Here is a 20,283-nt window from a genome sequence, read left to right as displayed (position 1 = left end):
GAACTTTTGACAAGCAAGTGCAAAGTGAAAGCCAAACACCAAGTTTAAGAAGAAGATCCAGACCATTAAAAACAAATAAAAAGAAACAAAAATTGATAAATATTTACTTTGTTCGTTGAGTATTACTTCCCCTTATATATTATTATCAATAAAAACAATGTAATATAAAATGTATTGATATTTAAAATTTTTAGCCTCCCCCCTTTATAACTAATTTGGGATAAAGAATTTTTCCAATTGTTCTTTCCAAGCCAGAGCACAACAATTTCCCCCTGGAATCTTTTAAGTTCGAAGAAAATTAGCCCAACAAATGATGCAGAGAAGGAAAAGCGAAATGCCAGGAACAGGCAATTAAAGAGCAACCAATACCCCAACCCAAATCCAAAAATCCCTCCCGACCTTCGGGCCAGGCAGCCAAGCAAACGGAAAATTCATTACAAACAAATTAACAAATAAATCAAATTTCAATACGAAAATTTGTTTGCGAAAACAATTTTGAGACGGGTTGGTAAGTTCTTGGCGTAAGTCTGGGGGGATATATTTATACAAATCGCATGCCACGCCCCAACGCGGAAACCCGGAAAAGGGGGCGGGTATGGGGAGAATGTAGAATCCGTTTGACTGACAGGCAGCAAATCGTCTGAAGCCCAGCCAGCGCACTTGAGAAATCATTTATCTAAATTAATTCCTGTCGTTTACATTTGCCAGAAACAAAGAGGTCGGGGGTTTTTCACGATGAGCGAAGGATTTATTTTGGGGGTTAGTTGAATTTAAATGCTTACGAAAACAAAAATCAAAGATTAAGACAAACATTCACTACTTTTGGGTTTGGGAAACTCTGAGAATGAGTTGGCAATTGCCTGGAAGCGAGACAAGCTCACGCCTCAAAAATGTTAAACCCACTGATAAATGACATGAATGCTCATTTCTGTCCACATGGCGTTTATAACTCATTTTGAAATTCCACAACAGACTCTGACATACGTAACCCGCAGCCGAAACAAAAAAAAAAATCAACAGGAAAAACAATTAAAATTGCTCTTAGACTGAAACGGCAACATTTTCAACCCTTTCAATTCGGTCTACCCCCAATATTTCAAACGCAACGGGCGGCTTTTCGTCTCAGGAAAAGTTTTGATACATCAAAATCGCGAGGGAAACGCGCGGTTTTTGACGTTAAGCTCTGGAAAAGATGAAAAGTTGTGTAGAGAGTGAGAGGTAACCCAAACCAACTAAATGTAGCACTAAAAGTTTCCAGGAGAGTGAGAGAGTGCTATACTTGCTGTTGGAATAATTGGTTCTGTCATGAGCAGCAATTATAATGCCTAAGCCTCTCTATAAATGATATATCAAATGGAATTGTTGATTACATATTTCCCTTGCAAGCTGCTATTATTTGTTTCAATCTTTAACAATAATCTTGTATAATATAGTATGGTAATACAAGTTGAATAATATGGAAATTATATGAATCAGATAAATACATTCTTGACTTTATTAATTTAATTACGTCTCTTACAAAACTATTAGAAAATATCTTAGCAATCACCCTTGTTTCTCGTATGTTTGGTAGATTTTACTAAGCTGAAACACTTTTATTTTACTGGATACTGGGTACTGACAAATTCTAGGAACTTTTATTTATTTAAATGGTAAGTACATTATTTGGCTTTAGTAGACTCTATTAAAAAAACGAAATCGTGTTTAAAAAAATAAACAAAAATTACTAGTTAATTCCCTTCAGCAAGTTTTGATGTGAGGGTTCGAGGAGAACATTATTTACAAACTCAGGTGTCTTGCGAGCATAGGCCACCACCAGTTTATAGGGCGACAGAAACTTTTGATCCTCATTCCTTTCGCCCTGCTGCAAATTCATGGATATAACAATGTCTATGAAGTCGTCCAGGAAATCTTCATGCAGGTCTGTAGGCATGCGCTCCAAAAATGGACAAATGGCTTTCACATTATCTAAGAATCAAAATTAAAAGAATTAATAAGTCATTTAGAAATGGTTTAAGCTTAAAAACTCACCTTTCAGAGTCCTGACACCTTCGTATACAAATACCTCATTTCGTATTTCCACATTGTGTTGTATGAAACCCACATCGTTCAGCAAGTGACTAAATTCCTCGCCAGGATTTAGGCTGTAGTGAAGTGGCGATATAAATTGCTCCACATCCTGCATGTAAGTAGACCACTTTTCATTTATCTTTAGCAACTTATAGACTTCATAAACTGGATTGGAGGCCAAGAAGGCCAGGAGACAGTCACCACCTTCCGGCTTTAGAAGATTGTAGATATTGCCTAGGGCTCCTTTCAGGTTTAGCACCCAATGGAGGCAGTAGAACGAGGTGACATGATCGAATCTCCCACTCAACTCCTCAGGCAGTCTTTCGCAACCTATGTCTAGAACTTGGAACCGAGTTCGTTCCTCACGCTGATAATGCTTACTGGCATAGCCAACCATTTGACTGGAGATGTCAGTGCCTACCAGTTGACCACGAATCGGGAGTAGGGGCTTTACGAAGTCCATGAGTACATTCCCGGAACCTGAGCCTACATCCAAGAGGGCATCCTCGCCATCAGACCGCCACTGCAAAGTCGAGGCAAACTCGTCCAAAATCAATTTGGCATCATGCCTTTGCACCTGGTTGGCGTGCTGATATAGAGAGGCCTGATTCATTTCAACAACTGATCGGCGATTGGGGCCGATCTCAGCTTTATATACACCTCCGGTTGTGATGCCATCAGTCACGAATTCTAATTTTTCTCCGGTCCGAAACTCTCGCTCTTCAACTTATGACGTCGAGCTAATTACGTACGAGTATTATTTATTTTTAAAGCTTTGTAATTTTATTGGTTTCTCCGTTAAGGGGAAAATGACAAGATGAGAGAGCGAGCGGATGACAGCTAGAGAATGCACTGCTCCACAAAGTTGATGACTAATTTTATGTTGACTAAAATATATAAATATAAAAATATTCATATTTAAAAAAAAAAGTAATTTTTTTAATTCTAAGAATTAATAAGTATTTTAGAAATGTTATTAAATTAAATTGAAAAACATAAGAATTCAATTTATGTATGTAAATATTAAAGATAACCCACGCGACAATAAAAAAAAAAACGATAACAAACCTCGTGCTCCATTTTATCTTTAAAAAATCGGGCACCGAAAGCTCAAGTTCTAGGTCAATAGAGCTTAGCTAATGCTTCCTTCATAGAATTATTATGACTGGTAGTACGTAACCAGGCATAGACATGCAAATCGCCAATGAACTTGAGCACACCCCTGGAAGTGAATTCCACACGAAATTAACATAATTTTCATGACCAGTGTACCAGCCTCCAATTGAACAATGGAGCTAAGCCACAAAAACTGAATGAGAATGCCCCAAAAAATGCCCATAACATTCGGTGAACCCGAAACAGTGCAGTAGTGAAATGTTTTCGAGGTGCATTCAACTCAAAGAGACATTTAAAAAACAAAACTGAAGTTAGTTCGATGACCTACCCTAAGAAATAACTCTATTTTTGGATGTCTTTACCAATCATAATTTTTTAATCTAGAAATAGAAAAATACATTTTTGGCTTGACTTGAGTGGGAGACACATAGAGAGAGAGAGAGAGAGTTAACCCTTCCCTGCACTCCAATATTCCGGGGAATATAAATTCATTAAAAACATTCCATTTAGCTGCAAATTACATTTGTGTAATTGCTGCCAGGCCCAGAAAGCGTAGCTCATGATATTTCAAATATTTCACATATGAGCAAAACGAACGTTTGATGTCCCTGGGATATGAATCTATCTACATGTACATATATTCCTGACTCCACCTCACGTTCATACTCTGCATTCTCCAACACTCGGCACATCACATCCATATAAATTCATTTGCCAAAAGTGACATCAAAAGCCCTCGCTCTGGTCTCTGGTTTCTGTTTCTGGCTTAATGTGTGTGGGCGTTACGGCTGGTTAATTGCATTTGTCGCAGACTCTTTTTGGGGATATAGGCAAATGGCAAACGGCAAACGACAAAAGGGGTTTACTCGGCTTGCAATTACCAAAAGCTGTCGATTGGCTCTAGCTGCCACAGAGCCACGGAAATCAATTAAATCAGACGAACCAAACCGAAACGAGCTGAGCAAAGGCCTTCAGGGTTTAGATTGATTTGGAAGTGGTTTTAAATATGGCTTGGCCTATATAAATACATGTATATCGCATTAATGAATTACTGTTTTAGGTAAGGCCACACTCCGGAGTTCAAGTTAAATGGTGTCCTTAGAGGTAAGATTAAGTCAAAAGTTCATTTGTTAAAAAACGATGCAATACAAACGCAAAGAACTAACGCAATTAAATCCAATATAATAACAATAATTATTAGAATTATTATTAATAAGAATTATGTTACTGATAAGAGAAACATGCTGATTCACTGAAAATAAACCATTTATGATTCATTATTGGGCGATCTGTTCATTAAGCTTTTTCTTAATGGGACTTTTATCGCAAAAATTTGTATTTTAAAGCTTATCATAATATGTGTGTTCTCAATTAAAAAATAATCTATTCCCCATAAAATATATATATTTATGATCAAAATAACCAGCACTTTTACTAAGAACTGAAAACCAAAAAAATCTTCCCGATAAGAGCGGTAAAAAATCATAAATATTTAAAAAAGCAACAACTTTACCACTCCAAAAATAGAACTTATCGATAGTCAAGTTTAATCATGTTACTTCATTTCCACTTCCTGTTTTTTATCACAACACAACTGGGATAAACCGGAACCGGATAAAGCTGTATAAAGAATGATCAGCAAATTATAAGGAAAATAATTAAATTAGGGTATTCAACATATTTTTTGTTAATCAAAATTATTAGTAACCGTAAGACAACCCTTTCAAGATAAGCAACCAAGAATTTAAAGGTCCTAACAATAAAAGTAAATGGAATCATCTAGTCTTATGTGATTTCTGACGAACACTTACAAGACCCCCATCTCCACCATATCTCTACTCCTTCCCGGGAAATCATTCGCACACACTTGAAAACTATTTAAAGTTTATCTATCTGAACAGTAGACTGCAGAAGTCCGTTCTGGGTATTTGTATAAGTGGGAAGGGTGGTTGGTAGGAAGAACAACAAAAACTTTTGCATATGTTGAAATATCAAAATAACAAACAAAGCAAGAAAATCTTAAGGAGAGAAGGGGTTGAGCATGAGATTTGGTTCTTAAAGGGTGAGGAAATGAGTTTTTAATGTCCCAAAGGGGAATACTCCGGGAGCCCTAGAAAACCACACACACAACTACACAGAAAACATATCCTTTATAAAATTTTATTTCGTGAACTAAAATAAATTAAATAAGTTAAGCTATTATATATGTTTAAAATGGTTTGAATTACATATTACTTTTTATAAGTAATATCTATCATCTTCTCATCAATCCATTCCCGGAACATAGCTAAATTGGTATAGGTGGCCGGGACATTTTCCATTCCGCACCCAATGCCCCAGTTAACGATGCCAACCTGTACGTAAACATCTTGGTTCCGGTTATTCACGGAGCAGAACAGAGGTGATCCTCCATCACCGATGCAGGCATCCTGGTTCAACTCACCGCCGGCACAAATTAGAGTCTTAGGGAGCTGATAGTTCCAGCCCAATTTGGTTTTCTGCAGTTGTTGGTTACATGTGGTCCTATTCACCATTGGCAGTGAAAGCTTTTTCAAAATACCTGAAGTTTCTGAATTAACGAAATTTTTCTTTCCCCAGCCGGCAACAAAGCAGCGATGTCCTTCAAAAGAAGTTTTTGGGGTAGGCAAGCAGATAGTTCGAATGTGGTTTCTTAACTGGAACGGAGATTTTAGGAAGACAAGGGCCAAGTTATATTCTCCAGTTCGATAAATAAACCTTTCGTGGCACACTATTTTTTTCACTTCCCGCTCCTCTATCTGGTCGTCATCTCTATCAGAGTTTAGGTACCATTCGTCTGCTCTGACCAGAAGATCCTCCTTTAACTGGTAACACACTCCATGAGCCGCTGTTAGGACAATTCCTGGAGCAATTAAGGAACCACCAGCCAAAAATTTGCCTTTTTTAAATAGGGCCACAAGCCATGGAAATTCACCGGGAGTCGCAAGGTCTTTGGAAAGATATCTCTGCAATGGCTTATTTGGATTGCTCAATCCGCACGGTTGATTTTCAGCTCCGCCTTTAGTAAGATCATTAGGGCATAAACTTGACATTGAGGTAGTCTGTAAATAATTAATTTGTTAACTATAAGTCTTTTTTCTAATATTTTCAACTTACTTGCCGACGAACTGAGCAACAAACTTCTGGCTCTGGGCATCCATATGAATGGAGCCTGAAAACTGGTTCCTCTTCTAGACACTGTTCCCTAGGAAGACACTCATAATTGCAAGCATCTCCCAGGACGACGCCGACTAAGAAAAGTGTTCCAACTGCTAGGAATCGACCCATGTTCTTTCGGTCAAAGTTTGTTACTGAAAAGTAATGGTTCTTGAACTCTGATTTTATACATTTTGTACCCGCCTTATCGGTCTTCATTTTTGACATCACGAGTGATGTCAAAATTTTTTGAAATCGTAGTCACAGTTTATTTCTGAATTTAAGCTTTAATTTGTTAAAAAAAAGAAAGGGTAATGACGTAATTTAACTAAAGTTTGTTATTATTTTATTCGGCGATAAAAAAAATTCTCCGAATTATGACGCCAATAACAAAGTTATTTAAATTTGTTCATAGAAAAGAATTAATAGTAATATAAACACATTGTATAACATTAAATGACATTATACATAATAAATACATATAAATAAATTTAAAATAAAATATCAAATTAATTAATTAATTAGGTGTATTAAAATATATATGATTTTTAGAGTGTAAAACCTGTAACAGAAGAATGGGCGATGCAGATTTAAAATACAAAGTAAACGGCGATTTGTTGTTGTTATTGATTAGAGCGGACAGACCCAGACAAACATATGAGCTCATCCTTGGCTTCACTTCATCTTCTCAATTTCCCAAAGAAAATCCAAGGGGCGATTTTCCTGTCTCCCAAGACGACGATGCCCGCAAACTTGATGAGTATTTAAAAGTTTTCCATTGTGTGTTTGATGAATATTTAATTAAGCATAAAAGGAGCGGCGCAGGAAAGGGAATAACTTTGGCAAAGGGTTGCTACTGTTTCACTGTGTTTTTCTTTTGTTTTTCATTTCCTTTTCGCCGAAAACATCTTTACCATTTCCCATTTTCGGCTTCGTGTGGCGAGCTTAGAGAGTGCAAAAGAATAAAACAAAATCAATTAACGCTTCCTTCTTCCGTTTTTGCCTTTAGCTGGTTGTTACTCTTTAGTACCCTTTCTCTTAGTTATTTATTCCTTTTAATATATTTTAGTTTACCCCAGAAATCGAATTAATATTTCTATGAGTATATTATTTGATTTATAATATTAAATCGGTAATTTAAAAACTTAATAAATTAGTAGGCAATGCCTACTCAATGTAAATATTTTATTTGACACATTAGTTCCGAATAAGTAACATATAATATTTATTTGTACTTGTGGTTAGGGTAGGCCAGCTTCTCGCATCACCAACATTTGGAGTTCTTCGAATGTTTATATAATTTTTATTACATAAGTATTTTACAAGTTGTAAGCAAAAGGCCAGGCTCAAAAGAGCAGCGAAAATAATTAAATAGTAAAGAAGGAAGCCACCGACCTCCCACTCACAAATCCGGCCAACTCAACCCTTTGTTCCACTTTCTCCCCTTGCACACATTTCTTTTTTATTTTCTCGAAACTCGGTGCCCGAAGAAGCCCACAAATAGCCAAAAGCTAGCGAGTGTTGATGGCAGCCAACGAAATCCTTTCACATTTTGTATATGTATATGCATATTCCTTCTTATATTAATTTGTTTTTCTTTTTTCGATTTTTTGCGGGCGGTGGGAAAATTAATTAAAAATTAAATGAATGAACGAACGCTGGGATAATGAGCCCCTAAGCTGATTTTGCGCTTAAAAGTATGCAATGGGAAAAATTGTCGAGCTGCCCGAGCATGGCATTCAATAACAATTTCCACCCCACTGCCACGCCCACGCTTTGCTCTATACAGGTATTCCGCCCCCACCACCCGAACAACAAAGAAAGGTAAGGAAAAACTTGCAATTTTTTGTCGCATTTTTTTGTTGTTTATATTTTATTTTCGTTTAATATCGACAAAGCGCCAACAGGAAAAGAAATCAGAGGGGCGTGGTGGAGCAGCAAAAAAGAGCAACAGAGGAAAACGGCGAAATTTTCTTTAACGTAACAAAATATTTTTATAAAATAATCAAGTTTTCCTTTTTCTCTGTTTTGTTTGCTGCAAATTATTTTTAGCTTTGTGGAAGAACGAAGAAGGAGGAGGAGGAGGAAGCTGTAGGGCGTTTTATGTGCCCGGGTGTAAATTAAAATCGTCCGCATTGCGCGTTTTTATAATGAGAAAATTGTGGATGGAGGAAACTCAATACTAAAAGAAAGAAATAAAAATTAATTAATAATGGCAAAATATTTCAATGGCTATCAAAAAGAGAGTAAAAATCGATGATTAAAAGAAAAACGTAATAGGAGGGTAAATTTAAAAGGAATTCGTAAAATGATATTTTTATCTGAGAAAAAGTGGAAAGTGGAAACAGTAACCTTTGATGCATTGAATTTCGATTTTAAATAATAATTAATAATTTGTATGTAACAAGCTGATTCACAAGCCACAGTTTTAGTTTAAATTTTCAAATTTGCTTTGTCTCACGGAATGACCTTACCCCAGAGAGACTGAAAGTCAAATTCCTTCCGAAGCAACCCCTAAACCGCAAAACAATCTGACGTCCATCGACCGACATACCCTTAACTATATACCACCCTTCCCTTGAAAAATAAATGAAGACAAAAGCAAGAAGAGGGAACACTATCAAAAGTCAATTACAATGCAATTATTGTTTTCCCCTCAACCAGTGGAGAACCAGAAAACATTTTCAAAAGCCATTGGAAACTTTAATTGAAAATATCAAATTATTTTCGAGTTAGCGTCAGCATAAAAAAGTCAAAAAAGTCGTCTTGAGTTCGATGAGGTTTTAAGGAAGACCTGCAATATATACATAGAGATACACTTGTGTGTATGTAAGCCATTAATTACGTAGCCAGATTGTAGTAAAACTGGGGAGAGAAAGTTGACGCAGAGTCAAGAGTCAGGCCAAATTGTAATGAGTTGGCATTTTGTGAAATTCCCTGAGACACAGGCAAACCCCACTGAAATATCTCGTTGTAAAGTAGCTGAAATGACATTAAAAAGGCAAAACCAAGCAGAAAGGACATCCACATCCTTATGGACAGTAACCAGCCAGAAGGAAGGCGCACACATGCACACACACATGGGGTTAAACCTGAGCTGGGGATAATACTTCTTCAACCCTCTCTGCCCATCGTTTCATAGTTTACAATCTTATTATCTTGGCTTGGCATCTCAAGGCCCACACACTCAAACACACATTTTCCTAAGGCAATTAAAAATCTTCACACTGTCGTCGATGTCCTTTTCCAGCTTTTCTTGCCTTTCGTACGTTTTTGTCTGTTCTGTTATCCCCTTGGCCCAACTTGATTTTGTTTATTAAACATATTTTGCATAAAATTCACTTTATTTGCAGTTTATTTCCTAAGAAAATTATAAGCTTCTCTCCCCCGATTCGTGTAACACGCTTGATAGTTTGTCCCCGGGGGGAAATAGCGTTTTGGAGGCGGTATAGTGTACCTTATTCTTTGATTATGTTTGATCACGTTCTGTTGGAAAGTTTATTTGCTGGTAAGAGAGGATTGTTTGCCTGGGATTTCAGTAGTTTGAGATGCATTGCTGAAAGTGGATGCGATAAGAAGATATAGTTTCAGCACTCCGAGCGCTCTTTGGGGATTAAGAAAGCACTTTTAATGCAAACAATATTTACAATTTAAAATTATATCTGAAAAGTCCTTAAATGTATATATATATATATTTCATTTTTTAAACAAATCAAATTCAAAATATTTATCTCCTTAAATCCCATCACAGCATTGGTATCATATTCCCTTCTCTGCAACCACCCTGCACTAACTTTTCACGCAATTCTTATCTTACACATTTACTTCAACATAGTCCGCCAGCACCCCGAGTGCAGTCACACATGAAAATCCCATAAAAACTGACAATAATAAGCCACATATCATCATTTCACTCTCCACATATATGCACATATGTACGTTCCACTCGATAAGAAGTCAGCGAGGCCCGCAAATCAACCAGAAATCGAAGGCTACTCGGCAAACATCGCCACCCTTCGAAAAAACCAAAAGCCGAATGAAGAAGAAAATCCCATAAAAAACAGTTCAATGATATAGAAAAATAGATAAAGCTAAATTTGCAAAAATAACAACAAAGGAACTCGGAAAATGGCAGGGGAAATGGCAAATGGAAAACGCGTGGCACCGAATCAACTTTAAACTAAGCCGCACACGGCACTTGAGAATCTGCAAAAAAAGTCGAAGGGTACTCAGATCTCCGTGGTGTTGTCAAGTGAATAATGGGACAAATCCGCAGAGTAAATATGACACGTTGCAAAATGGCATTCGGCGATAAAAAAAAAAAATCTGAGGGTTAAGAACCACACTCGAAAATATGACCAAAAACTTGACAGCTATACTTCGAAGACTCAATATTTTCAAATTTTTCTATAAACCAAAATATTCATAATAATTAATCAAATTTATTTTACATAAAAAAATAAAGTTATTATCTCATAGTGATTTCTGTTTAATTACCAAATCAAAAACATATAATGATTTATAACATTTCATGTAAGAAATTCCAAATAACTTTTTTTTGCTAGTGAACATACTCATAAACGCCCCACATCTAGAAGGTTGATGGCACTGACAGACGCACATCCTTCGGGAAAGGTGTTTTGACAGGGTGTCAGGGCAAGTCAGAAGTGCAGACACAACAACAACAAAATCAAGCAGGGCAGAAGCAATAAGGGGTTAATATTTTCGCCACACCCTCACCGTAGCATATCAATAAAAAGATCGCTCCGCTGGGCTTTGGAAATGTTTGTTTGATAAGCCAGTGTGAAGAAATCTGAGCACTGTCCAAAATGATACCTAAATATATTTCTTCTATCAAATTATTAATATATTTTTTTATTACACCATTAAAAACAATTTTAGGTCAAAATAATGAAAGCAGTAGAATTTTGTTTTTTTTTCTCTCCAACGCCCATTTGAAATTTTAGAAACAAATTTGTTTTTCAGTGTTCTTAGTTTTTTTTTTGCAGAATTTCCCCACTGAAGTTAATACAAATATTACGCCTTTTTATGCTGAAAGCAAAAAGTGCAAACCAAATGTGGCATAAACATTACTTTTGGGAAAGGGTTAACCACACCCACCACTTTCTTTTCTTGTAGATGCCCCAAGAAGTTATGACTTTGTGTCATTGAATCTTTATGTGTGCATTCGATATGCGTTAAAATTCAATAATCATAAAAATAACACGCAGAATAAAGAGAAAATTCAGCCCACCCGAATGAACGAACTCCCCCCAATTAACCCTTGAATGGCAGAAAAGGAAATGGTTTTGCTCTGTCTTTCTGGAGCAATATGAACGTCACATAAATCTTAGCAACACTACTACTAAGTCGCTATTAAGTAAAATTGACCACATATTTTATCTCATATGCGCACGCAACGTACGCAGACCGAAGTGGGGAGGGTCAGAGATTTTTCGTGGGGTGGGCAGTGGATGCTGAAGCTGGAAAGCAGAAACAATGTGCGAGGAAATTAAATCAGAGCTCCAAGCCACCAATAACAAAATACATTTTTGGGAAAAGAAAGATAGTTTGAGCATGGGGAAGCTCAATAAAAATAAAACAAATAAATAGAACAAAAATGGGACATATAAAATAAATAATTTAATTTAAAATAAATATAAACACTAAAATTATATATTTTTGTATATTGCTAAAAAAAAAATACATTACTTTTTTTAGGAGTACCAAAATTATACAACTCACTTCATAAATTAAGATAACTTTTTTAATGAAACCACGGGGTTAAAATAATATTAATGTGCATACCCAAGAACTATTTGTAAACTTCCTGTCGATTGCAAAGCACAATATCTGCTATGTGTAGTATTTATTCATATCACCCGCACTTTACAACTTTGCGAAAGTCAGCTTATACGAATTAAATCATTTTATTATAAAAGCCTTTTGTCGGCGGTAGTGCAATTTCATTATGAGCGGCTCCGCAGTTTTTTTTCTATGCCTTTTTTTGGCTTACCGGTCATTGGCAGAAACTCAGAATAGTGACGGATCCGTGTGTCTACTTACTGACCCGCCGAAGCAATGCGGAGAATTCTGCCTGACAGCATTGAAGCCACTCATTGATCATATTGCAATGCATCAGGAGCAGTGGAAAAACTCAGATATTCTGAAGATAAATGAAACCCGAGTCAAACTAGACAGGATATTAGAGCGACAGGAAACTTGTATGAAGATCATACCCCAGGACATCGAATATAGGCTATAGAGAATGGAAAATCAACATTCTGCACAGATAAAAACCATGCAGGAACTATTAACGAACGTTAAAGCCCCAAGAGGGTCTTTAAAGACGATTATACCTCCGGGCTTCGAGAAAATCGGCAACAGATACTTTTACGTCGAAAAGAATCACCACCAGAACTGGTTCTCTGCCTCAAAAACCTGTTTACAAATGGGCGGACAACTGGCCGTCATCCAGGACGAAGCGGAACTGACGGATCTAAGGGCAAGAATCACACACGACACAAGCTACTGGTTGGACATCAACGACCTGGTAAACGAGGGTGATTACGTGTCCTGAACCACAGGTAGGCGAGCACCCTTTTTGAAATGGCAATCTGGGGAGCCCAACAATGCATATAGCCGGGAACAATGTGTCGATCTCTACAAGGGCGTAATGTTCGATGATAAGTGCGAGACAAAATATTATTTTATTTGCCAAGCCGGCAAAGACGATTAAGTCTTTAAATTTATGTACATACATATATACAACCGATATTTATACCCGTTACTCGTAGAGTAAAAGGGTATACTAGATTCGTTGAAAAGTATGTAACAGATAGAAGGAAGCTTTTGCGACCCTATAAAGTATATATATTCTTGATCAGGATCAAAAGCGAAGTCGATTGAGCCATGTCCGTCTGTCCGTCCGTCCGTCCGTCCGTCCGTCCGTCCGTCCGTCCGTCCGTCCGTCCGTCCGTATGAACGCTGAGATCTCAGGAACTATAGCAGATACAAAGTTGAGATTAAGCATGAAGATTCTTGAGGTCCCGGGACAGCGCAAGTTTATTACAGCATCCTGCCACGCCCTTTCTAACGCCCACAAATCGCAAAAAACTAAAATTGCTGAAATCTCAGGAACTATTGCAGTTAGAAAGTTGAAATTCAGAAAATATAATCTTTAGATGGCAGCGCATCTTATAGTGGTACTACTATCCAGCCACACCTACCCATACGCCCACAAGGCTCAAAAGACGGTTTTCGGATTTTCTAGAAAAGCTGATATCTCGGTAACTATTAAAGATAGAAAGTTCGTATTAAGCATGTAGATTTCTATGATGCTCCCAATGTGAATTGGTTTTCTCCGATCAAGCCACGCCCACTCTAACGCCCACAAAACCCGAAAAACCAAAAATTCAAAAATATCGAAAACTTTAAGAGCTACATAATTTTGTTTAGGATCACGTATTTAGGTGATGCCTTTGCAACTTTCCACGAAGTTGCATCCGGCCACGCATACTCTGACGCCCACAAACCGCGGAAAACTGTGGCGTCTATAATATTATTAGGAATGCCTCCGTTTGACCTTGTGTAACTTATTTCTGTTAATACCTATCGATTTACCAAAGATTTTACAAATCGCAACATTATTTCGCTATTTATAAAGAAATTAAGTTATAAGGCCTCACATGGGCAGTGACGTCACTATAAGCATACTCAACATACTTCCTCTGACAATAGGTGGCGCCTTGTGAATTTCCACTAGCAAAATAATATTTTAAAATTTTGTAAAACAGTAACGGGTATCTTATGGTCGCGGCACTCGACTATAGCGTTTCCTCTTGTTTTTAACTGCAACTAATGAAAAGATGTTAACTAACTCTAGTATCTTTAAAGTCTAATAATGGTTCCATGTATTGATGTTCAACGAATAATACAAAGTAAAAATTTAAATGGAAGACAAAATTAATAATTAAGAAGAAAAATAAAATATAATGATACTTTTTTACTTTCCAACATTGGTTTGTACTTAATATACAAAAATTTAAAAGTCCATTCATACCTAAATGTAGATGCCAATCAGTCACATCTTTTTTCCTTAGTCTGGCAGCACTTCAGTATTTTTTAGTAATATTACCCTCTATTTGATATTACTAGATGGTGGCAGTGAATATTGCTGCAATAAGCTCAATACTCTTCCGTTAATTTTAGTCTTTTTCTTACGGACCTTTTCTTAACAAAAGAAGCCAATACACACCAATTTCATAGACCACAATTTGAATGCAATTTTGCCGGTTTTTTATCGATAGCTACGACCGCATTAAAAACTGTATCGATCTATCGCGAGTAAGCCGCACTCGCAGTGACGTGTACTCTTTCTGTTTTAGCAAAATATAAGCCGCATCGCATCAGTTCTGTGAACTTATTTAGTTAAAGAAGAGCCGACTGACTAGCCGCGTTGATTTAAAGAAAATTTCAGTTAAACCCAGGAAAGATAGACACGTAAGCGGCTCAGATAGCGTAACGAAGATGAGGCAACTTGGTAGGTTTTCTAATTAAAAAAAATAACCAACTTATGTTAATAACAAATTTAAAACGCCTCCGCAGCAAGCATACTGTTGCTGGCTTTTGTCGTGGGCAATGTTAATGCCTTTTATTCGCCCACCGATGGCGTAGTGGAGCTGACGCCCTCGAATTTCGACCGGGAGGTACTAAAAGACGACGCCATCTGGATTGTCGAATTTTATGCACCGTGGTGTGGCCATTGCCAAAGTCTAGTGCCCGAGTACAAAAAGTTGGCCAAGGCTCTGAAGGGAGTCGTTAAAGTGGGTTCCGTCAATGCCGATGCCGATTCCACTTTGAGTGGCCAATTTGGTGTACGTGGCTTTCCCACCATCAAGATCTTCGGAGCCAATAAGAAGACGCCCACAGATTACAATGGTCAACGAACCGCAAAGGCCATTGCAGAAGCCGCTCTGGCGGAGGTCAAGAAGAAGGTACAGGGTGTCCTAGGAGGCGGTGGATCCTCTGGTGGATCTAGCAGCTCTTCTGGCGATGAGGTCATCGAACTCACCGAAGATAACTTCGACAAACTGGTCCTAAACTCTGACGACATTTGGTTAGTGGAGTTCTTTGCACCATGGTGTGGTCACTGCAAGAATCTGGCACCTGAATGGGCCAAGGCTGCCAAGGAGCTGAAGGGCAAGGTCAAGCTGGGTGCCCTAGACGCCACAGCCCATCAAAGCAAGGCTGCCGAATACAATGTTCGCGGATATCCAACCATTAAGTTCTTCCCTGCTGGATCCAAACGACCCAGTGATGCCCAGGAATATGATGGTGGCCGCACTGCCTCGGATATTGTATCCTGGGCCGGAGATAAGCATGTGGCTAATGTGCCAGCACCCGAACTCATAGAGATTACCAATGAATCCACCTTTGACACTGCCTGCGAAGGAAAGCCATTGTGCGTCGTCTCCGTACTGCCGCACATCCTAGATTGCGATGCCAAATGCCGCAACAAATTCCTGGACACTCTGCGAACGCTTGGCGACAAGTTCAAGCAGAAGCTTTGGGGTTGGGCCTGGGCCGAAGGTGGTCAGCAATTAGCCCTAGAGGAGTCTCTCGAAGTCGGAGGCTTCGGATACCCTGCCATGGCTGTAGTCAACTTTAAGAAGATGAAGTTCTCGGTTCTTAAGGGATCATTTTCCAAGGACGGCATCAACGAATTTCTCCGCGACATCTCCTACGGACGTGGTCACACGGCACCAGTTCGCGGAGCCAAGAAGCCAGCTATTGTATCCGTGGATCAGTGGGATGGCAAGGATGGCCAGCTGCCTACCGAGGAGGATATCGATCTGAGCGATATCGATTTAGATAAGGACGAGCTGTAAGGCTGTTAGAATCGGAGACCAAGACTGTACGGCCTAAGCTCAAATTTTCAGTTAATAAACTAAAAAACAATTGCATTCTGAATGATATTCATTAGTCAGCCAGCGTATCTAAATATAAATAATTCATAATTATCTAATAGCTTTTTTTACTATCCTCACATAGATCTAAACGAATTGAAACCAGCGAACATGAAACTATGTACCATACAATTAATAAATGTGCAACAAAAAGTGTATATGGTGGGCAAATGGTAATGGATTTTTTGCTAAATAGGGGAAAAAATTTAGAAAATATTTAACAAGTTATAGCAATGGATGGCAATATATTCCTTTGTTTCATCTTAAATTCAAACACAGAAATTGGATTATGGATTTCCTTTATTTGTGAGTGAGTCATACAATTTTGTACAGCTAGTTTAATTATATTTTTTATGAACTTCAAAAATAAAACTCCAAATACATCGTTATACCGTTGGCTACGGCAAAAACTTTTATTCTATGTAAAAATTGGCATAAAATGTCCAAAAAAGATTTGTATATATAAAATTGGATAGTCTTAATTAAAAGTAACGTCTAAAGACGTATTTTGACACAATGTATAGAAGGATACTCATTCTGGTCTAAATGCACAAATTGAAGAGTTCTTAAATGTATTCGTGGTGGCAGATTGGCGCTTATACTATGATTGGCATGATATATTTATTAAGTACTTGGTTTCCATTTAAGTACAACCTGTGATTGAAGGGATGGGGACTTGCATTAGTAGCGTATGGGAAAATTCGAGGCATCACAAAGAGTTCGTCGGTTAATACGATTCGATTCAGTATGCAAATTGGGCTAAAAGAACACGTTATAAAAGAGCGGCAAAATTTTTTGGGCTTCGTAAGAAAGAACCAAGTAACGTGACTCAATTGCCACACTTAGGCTTTGTCCAAAAAATAAACGGGCAAGGAACAAATCGGTTGGTAAACGGCTAAAACTACCTGCATAAAAAGAAGAAGGGAGAAGAGAGAAATGGTCGGAGGACAGGCAAAACTTGTTGAGCCTGGGATTAAAAGAAACAACAGATAAAGAAACGGTCGGAGATGCGAAGGAAACCCAATTTACAATTATGAATGATTAATTCCCTTTCCAGCAAACTCCTCAACTGGTTATTGCTACGTGTAGACCTAACATTAACTGTCAAGAAATGTTTAATTTTACACGAAATCATATTCTTTAAAAAATCAAGATTTTTTTTTATCTGTAACTTCTTCGTCACAACTATTAAAACTTTGACTCTACTTGAGATAATATATTTTCCAAACGAATAACCCTAAACCATATAAGTCAAGTCTTCTTTTTCCACAATCTCGAAAATAAAATTTCACAATTTGAGATATTTCTTGTCAGTTAGTCTTAGGACCTAAAATCTGTATGGATTTTCATTTCTGGCTGGCATAAGTCTTTTTCGAATTACTAAATAAAAGTACAACTAAACCACGATCCTCTATATCTAGACCTTAAATCAGGCCAACGTATGGTGGTGTTTCTGGTCGGGATAATTCTCTATGGACTGAATAGAACGCGATGTGGCGGCGGTAATCGTCGAGGATACGTCCATAAACCGATATTTCTTCTCATCGCGACAGAGCAAGGGGTAACAAATAATGCCGTAGTAGAAAATCAGGCACAGAACGATAACTGTGAAGATTATAGCGATGATGCCGAAAGTTGAGATTCCTGGTCGGCTGTCCAAATATTCCTTGGGCGTCAATGGGGGTGGCGTCGTTGTGGGTGGCTCAGTGGTCTTGTAACCCCTCCGATAATTCCGCGCTGCACTCGCACTAAAAATCATGCAACTGGCGCCTATAAATACAAAATCGGTTGCATTTCTAGGAAAATCTGCTCGCGGTGTTGTATGCCCATTTTCCCCTTCCTTTCACTCACCTAAAAACAGCAAACACAGCAGGTACGAACTGCGAGACATTTTTATTTTAATTTAAATTTACTCGAGTACGAACGAGAAATGAAAATGGTTTGATCGACTTCCTTTCTTTTTGGCCACGAGAACGGGACGCAGACGCAGAAGAGTGATTCGAGAATCACACAAAGCAACAAGACAAAACCTTTCGCGTAGGTGGTAGGGATGGTAAGACGCCTATCGATACACTGCGATCATCTTTACTGCCGATGATTGAATATCTTAACTATTTATAAGTCGGGCTTTAAAACAGAAAAGAGTACGACACATCGGAGTTTAGAACCTACATACTACTGTATTGCTTACAATTTTAAAGTTACTATATATATCATAATTAAACAGATAATATTATGCTGTTTTCTCCTAGTAATATTATAGATGTTTCTAGTAATTTATTTTCAACACACATTCACACATTTAACACATATTAAATATATTATTTAAAACTATATAACTTCGTGACGTTCCTCACACAACAATTACCGTGACTTATTCACTCACGCCGCTTAGCAACCATTCCCCATCACTAGCAACTACTTTTATCGATAAGTTGACGAAGATTTTGGTTGACGAGCGTGTGTGTGCTGCTCTGTTCGTGTACACTTTATTTTCAATTGGTGAAAATTGTTATAAAACTAACGAGGAAATATGTGAAAATAGAAAAATCGACTATTTCGACACTCGAATGGTGCGTACACAAAAGATTTGGATACGCCCCGCTCGCGAAAAGCAGCCAAAAGGCATAAAAATAACAAAGGCGTCAACGAAGGAACGACGGCGAATGCAAATAGACGCTCGAACGGAAACGTTCCATTGCAGTTGTGTATATTTAGCCAATGCAACTAATTAATTTGACGCGAGTAAATGCAAGTATAAAATAAAAAACGGCCAACGCAAAGCAAAAGTACAGTGAAAATTGGTCGATTGTCGGCGCACGAAGTCAAACACGAATAAAAAGAAGAAGAAGCAAACGAAACAAACGAGAAAGAAACCGAAGCAAACGGCGATTTTGCATTCGTGTGTGTAAATGCGCGCGCGTGTGTGTAAGGGTGGAATATAAACAAAAAATTAACAATACGAAAATCAAGAACAATTGCTCTACTTGGCGAAAAGTAAAATGTCACATTTGCCATTGGATGCACGGGCCATTCTGCAGTATCTAAATGATTTGGGGTATAGAAATATATCAGCAGAGCAACTCCGTGAATTTCTGAAAGGTAAGCAATCCGGACAAGTGGGAATGTGTGTGTGTTTTTGGTTTGTTATTTTTTATGCACAGAGTTTTTCGGTTGCGGCTTTTCGGCTGAATTTCAAACGATTCGTCACCATTTTTATTTATTTTTTTCCCTACAACGAACGTGCGTAGAAAGCGCAGGCGAGAAAAAGAGCAGCGACACAGCCAGAAATACAGTGCAATGAAAAAAGATGAAATAAAAACAAGTATTACTTGGAAATTGTGAATAACACACATGTCCACAAATGTACATACATACACACCTCACAGTGGTTTGCAACAACAAAAGCCATTTGGAGCACAACTATAGGAATAATCCAATAACGACCGGCCCAGCAGAAGAAATCGGCATTCGCAAGGCTCTCGAACTGATGGATAAAAAACTTTTATTGGAAGTTCTAAACACATGTCTGTTATGGGCCCACTGTATCGTATTTTTTTATTTTGCTTGTTTTCCATACGTGTTGTTGTTGTTGCTGTGGGCCTGCTTTTCTGAGTTTCTGTGTATTTCGGCCTCCACCGCATTGTCAGTTTCATCCGCAACTTCACATGAATTTTTTCACAAACACACATACAGTTTGGGACAAATAAATAGTCACCATTTTGAAGTTATTTTTCTAGTTTCAATAACAATAATTACGCGAAAATAATTCAATATTTCGTCAAAAATCTTTCCTATAAACACAATTATATAAATATCATATTATATTTTTTATATTAATACAATTTTTTTTCCCCCAAGTGTATACATGAATTATGTGAGTGTGTGCCTTCTGCCTTTTCCCTCTCTTACTCTTCATTGTGCGTTTTTTCGTTTGTTATTTTGCGTTTTTTGC

General features: G+C 37.7%; 5 protein-coding genes across 5 annotated transcripts; 2 read left to right on the top strand and 3 right to left on the bottom strand.

The window, feature by feature from the left end:
- Nucleotides 1-1,472: 1,472 nt before the first annotated feature.
- On the bottom strand, nucleotides 1,473-2,720 carry LOC108103476 (juvenile hormone acid O-methyltransferase). The gene is made up of 2 exons (XM_017209018.2): nucleotides 2,032-2,720; nucleotides 1,473-1,968 (listed from the first exon to the last, which is right to left on the bottom strand). The coding sequence occupies exons 1-2, from the start codon at nucleotides 2,681-2,683 to the stop codon at nucleotides 1,727-1,729; spliced, it is 894 nt and encodes a 297-aa protein (XP_017064507.2). The 5' UTR covers nucleotides 2,684-2,720; the 3' UTR covers nucleotides 1,473-1,726.
- Nucleotides 2,721-5,330: 2,610 nt separating this feature from the next.
- LOC108102303 (phenoloxidase-activating factor 2-like) lies at nucleotides 5,331-6,578 on the bottom strand. The gene is made up of 2 exons (XM_041818465.1): nucleotides 6,322-6,578; nucleotides 5,331-6,266 (listed from the first exon to the last, which is right to left on the bottom strand). Exons 1-2 carry the CDS (start codon nucleotides 6,490-6,492, stop codon nucleotides 5,418-5,420), a joined length of 1,020 nt encoding a protein of 339 aa, XP_041674399.1. The 5' UTR covers nucleotides 6,493-6,578; the 3' UTR covers nucleotides 5,331-5,417.
- Nucleotides 6,579-12,331: 5,753 nt separating this feature from the next.
- On the top strand, nucleotides 12,332-12,940 carry LOC108110198 (accessory gland protein Acp29AB-like). The gene is made up of 2 exons (XM_041818464.1): nucleotides 12,332-12,584; nucleotides 12,699-12,940. The coding sequence occupies exons 1-2, from the start codon at nucleotides 12,332-12,334 to the stop codon at nucleotides 12,938-12,940; spliced, it is 495 nt and encodes a 164-aa protein (XP_041674398.1).
- A 1,763-nt stretch (nucleotides 12,941-14,703) lies between these two features.
- LOC108118068 (protein disulfide-isomerase A6 homolog) lies at nucleotides 14,704-16,486 on the top strand. Its single transcript, XM_017230648.2, has 2 exons — nucleotides 14,704-14,902; nucleotides 14,968-16,486. Exons 1-2 carry the CDS (start codon nucleotides 14,890-14,892, stop codon nucleotides 16,248-16,250), a joined length of 1,296 nt encoding a protein of 431 aa, XP_017086137.1. The 5' UTR covers nucleotides 14,704-14,889; the 3' UTR covers nucleotides 16,251-16,486.
- Nucleotides 16,487-16,711: 225 nt separating this feature from the next.
- On the bottom strand, nucleotides 16,712-18,397 carry LOC108118156. The gene is made up of 2 exons (XM_017230749.2): nucleotides 18,180-18,397; nucleotides 16,712-18,098 (listed from the first exon to the last, which is right to left on the bottom strand). The coding sequence occupies exons 1-2, from the start codon at nucleotides 18,217-18,219 to the stop codon at nucleotides 17,758-17,760; spliced, it is 381 nt and encodes a 126-aa protein (XP_017086238.1). The 5' UTR covers nucleotides 18,220-18,397; the 3' UTR covers nucleotides 16,712-17,757.
- Nucleotides 18,398-20,283: the final 1,886 nt, after the last annotated feature.

This window comes from Drosophila eugracilis, unplaced genomic scaffold (genome assembly GCF_018153835.1).
Source record: "Drosophila eugracilis isolate 14026-0451.02 unplaced genomic scaffold, ASM1815383v1 contig_1197, whole genome shotgun sequence".
Taxonomy (NCBI): Eukaryota; Metazoa; Arthropoda; class Insecta; order Diptera; family Drosophilidae; genus Drosophila; species Drosophila eugracilis.
Note: the sequence above shows the minus strand (reverse complement) of the source record. Positions and strands in the feature narration are given on the sequence as shown.